This window comes from Penaeus chinensis, chromosome 4 (assembly GCF_019202785.1).
Source record: "Penaeus chinensis breed Huanghai No. 1 chromosome 4, ASM1920278v2, whole genome shotgun sequence".
In the NCBI taxonomy this organism is placed as follows: domain Eukaryota; kingdom Metazoa; phylum Arthropoda; class Malacostraca; order Decapoda; family Penaeidae; genus Penaeus; species Penaeus chinensis.
In genome coordinates, this window is record NC_061822.1 from 20,450,497 (window position 1) to 20,453,838 (window position 3,342).

Here is a 3,342-nt window from a genome sequence, read left to right on the forward strand (position 1 = left end):
TCTCCTCTTTTAGTTGAAGAAAAAAAAAAAACATGAAATATGTAATATTCCTCTAGAACACATTTAGAAAACTTACACTCTAGTTAACAAAAATATAGATATTATTTAATTTAGAAATGATAACAAAGGAACTAAGGGTAAAGACTGAAAAGTAGTGTTTTGAACATCAAAGGGGAAACAAACATATATAACAATGACTTTAACGATGTCCTCGAAATCGAGGACAGGTTTTGTGCTAGCGTTGCCCTGGCATGATATCTGAAGCCCATTCCAAGGGCTACGATATTTTGGATGTGAGCATGTAAGAGGAGCACGAGAACCTCCTTAGAGAGGTCATTAAGGGGTGCCAGGTGAATATCAGGTTCTGCTTTGCACTGCCTTTTAGGCCACGGCCATGTATGTTTTTTGTTTTTTTTCTTATTCCCACAGTTAAGGCATTTTTTGTTATCATACCCAAAGCTGTTCATACATTTCCTGATGAGCGTATATCTTTCAAATTCTATTTGCCAGGGGGCAGCATATAATTTGAAGAGATACATCCCCTTCTCTTTATTTTTTTCCATGGCATGATTAGAAAACCTGAACTTGATAATATAGTTGAGCTTCATGATATAAATGTGCTCAACGTAGGCTCCTGGGAAGAAGGCCATGATTTTATCTTCTATATCTAATTCCGATTCATTCACGACTTGACGATCTAGTTTCTGGGAGACAAGAGTGAGTTTGGCCTTCATGCCGACTGGAAGATTAGGGGAGAAACCAATGTTTTCCAGAGTCTGAACATCCTTTGATAGGATTTTCTCAGCATGGTTGGCGTCCTCAACCAATAAACCAAGGTTCTCCAGAGTCTGGACGACATCATTTGATAAGATTTTTCCAACATGGGTGTCATCCTCAACCAAGGCCAGGTATCCGTCATGGAAGGTGAAGCACCGAAGTACTCTAATCCTTTAGCCAATCACAGCGCCTGCAAGAAGCACTGAAAAGTGCATTAGCAAGGGTCCCACGTCTCGGTTTGGAACCACCGAGGGCTTAGATTTTAATCTTGGCCACATCAGAGGTTGGGCATGGATGTGGTAGAGAGATGCAGGGCGAGTGATATGAATGAGAAAGGTGAGGTTGAAAGGAGCTTATACACGCCCCCCCCCCCCCCCAGTAGCAGCTTGCTTGGGTTCTCCAGTGCACTAAAGGATCAGAGCTTTGTGTTGGGTTACTCCCTTTTTGCCAGTCCTTGCTACGAAAGGGGCAACAGGTAAGCAGTGCACCAACCAGACGAATACAAAAATCCTCGAGGGAATTCTGTAGTCTAGGTGATCACAAGAGCAGGAAGAGACTTCAGGGGGAGAAAAAGCACACGTATATGTCACCTCAGACTGCTGGGCCCCACTATACAGGTAGATAGAGATAGAGATAGAGATAGAGAGTGCTGCGGGTTTCAGGAGAGGTGTAGATGTTCTCTTATCATCATGTTTGTGTGTATGTAGGTGCATATGCATGTGTATATGTATATATATATATATATATATATATATGCATTTATATATATATATATATATATATATATATATATGCATTTATATATATATATATATATATATATATGCATATATGTATGTATGCATATATATATAAAATATATATATATATATATATATATATATATATATATATATATATATATATTGCACGTAAATGCATATGTATGAATGCACGTATGTATGAATATGTATACAGATCTGCATGCATATAAAAACTTTCTCCTCTTCATATATTTGTGTGTGTGCTCTGTAACGAAGCACAAATGAAGAGGGCAGGTCAACTAGCTTTCTTGAGTTTCTTGCATGTGTTGATTTTATATCAGCTATGAAGGTAAGATAATAGTAATAATGATGATAATTTTGAAAGTAGTGATGATTATAATAATAATTGCTCTTATAATAGTTATTACAAATATGATTATATTGATAATAACAAGAACAGCAATAATATTAATTGTAATAATAAAATTAATAGTCGTAACAATATTTTAATGAAATTATATATTTTTTTATTCTTTGATTTTTACCTTGATAAAAATGTGAATAAATATTAAGCAAAATGAACATTACTTGCGCCTTGGAGACGGAAACCGTCAACCCCTTGAATGAGAAGCCGACACGTTACCAATGTACGAGTCCTGAAGCTTTTTTTGACGTTGTTGTTTGAGATTTGCGAATATCTAGCTTCACCTGGGCCTTCCATATATGTGGCCCGGCCTGTTTTTTTCTAGTTTTTAATAAAACTGAATGACCTGAAAACACATATCGGTATAGCGATTCTTGACATTGATGTTGAGGTCACACTGCACTTTGATTTGTGTTTTATATATTTATTTGTAGTTAATAATAACGACACCATAAAAAACAGTTGCCGAATGGCTTTATTTTATTCTCTACATATAAACTTTCAGAGAAGAAAACAATTGTGACATCATAGGTTCTGAGCCAATCACGACTCGAATCCTGTAGCCAATCGCAGCGCTTCCAGGAAGCAAAATAGGAGTCGGTTCAGGACGTCTCCGCGGACGGGAACAGCTGATTACTGTTACGTGAGGACGCCCACTCGTGGTCTGCGCCTTATCACTGTGCATTTGAAGTAAACAGCATTTTGCACTGACCAATTATGGCTCAAGGAAGAGCACTACATTTTGTCTTTAAAATCGGTGACAGAAAAGCAGCAGCAAAATTTTACAGAGACATACTGGGAATGAGGGTAAGTGGTTTCTGTACCTACGAGAATATGTAATTTTTTTTTTTTTTTTTACAGAAAAGAGGACAATTGCTGTATTTAATATAGTGTTATTCGTACGAAAGTTCAGGCACATGCACAGCTATAGATCACTCGATTTTCTCCCATCTTTTAAAGCGTTTTGGATATTTGAAGTCTGAATTCCCTGGATCTTGTTTCTTGAAAACTCATTTCTGCTTGAAGTATTTCTTGGGTTATCAATTGTTTTGATCTTTGTATCATATAATACATAGTATTCTTGACTTTTTCGAGGATCTTCATGTAACTTAGTAATAAGTACCAAGCTGCATAATGATTTTCCCTTGCTGTACATTAGTTATTTTTATTTTTTCACTGCTTCTACTAGTTTTGATTTTATCAGAGTTAAATCCTGGGTTAATGTTACTAAGAGCGATGCACAGAGATAGAGGGAAGTAGACACTGCCATCTTATAGTGCATAAAAAATAGAGCAATTAATGACACAGATATAGCTGCAGCAGCCTCATATTTACCTCAAAATTATGAAAATATCTGCTGCATGGCACCACAACACCCTCACACAGCCAGAGATTTAA

At 36.7% G+C, this 3,342-nt stretch overlaps 1 protein-coding gene across 5 annotated transcripts in view; it reads left to right on the top strand.

Moving 5' to 3' along the window:
* Positions 1-2,506: 2,506 nt before the first annotated feature.
* Positions 2,507-3,342, top strand: part of LOC125025020 (glyoxalase domain-containing protein 4-like) — a 40,120-nt gene continuing 39,284 nt past the window's right edge. For 4 of the 5 annotated variants that reach the window (XR_007114868.1, XR_007114867.1, XM_047612864.1 and 1 more), the window contains exon 1: positions 2,507-2,751. Coding sequence is in view for 3 of the 5 variants with exons in the window: in XM_047612864.1 (XP_047468820.1) it covers positions 2,662-2,751 (90 nt within the window). In the remaining 2 variants the exon portion in view is untranslated. The remainder of the gene's footprint in view (positions 2,752-3,342) is intronic. The other variant, XM_047612862.1, reaches the window with a different exon arrangement.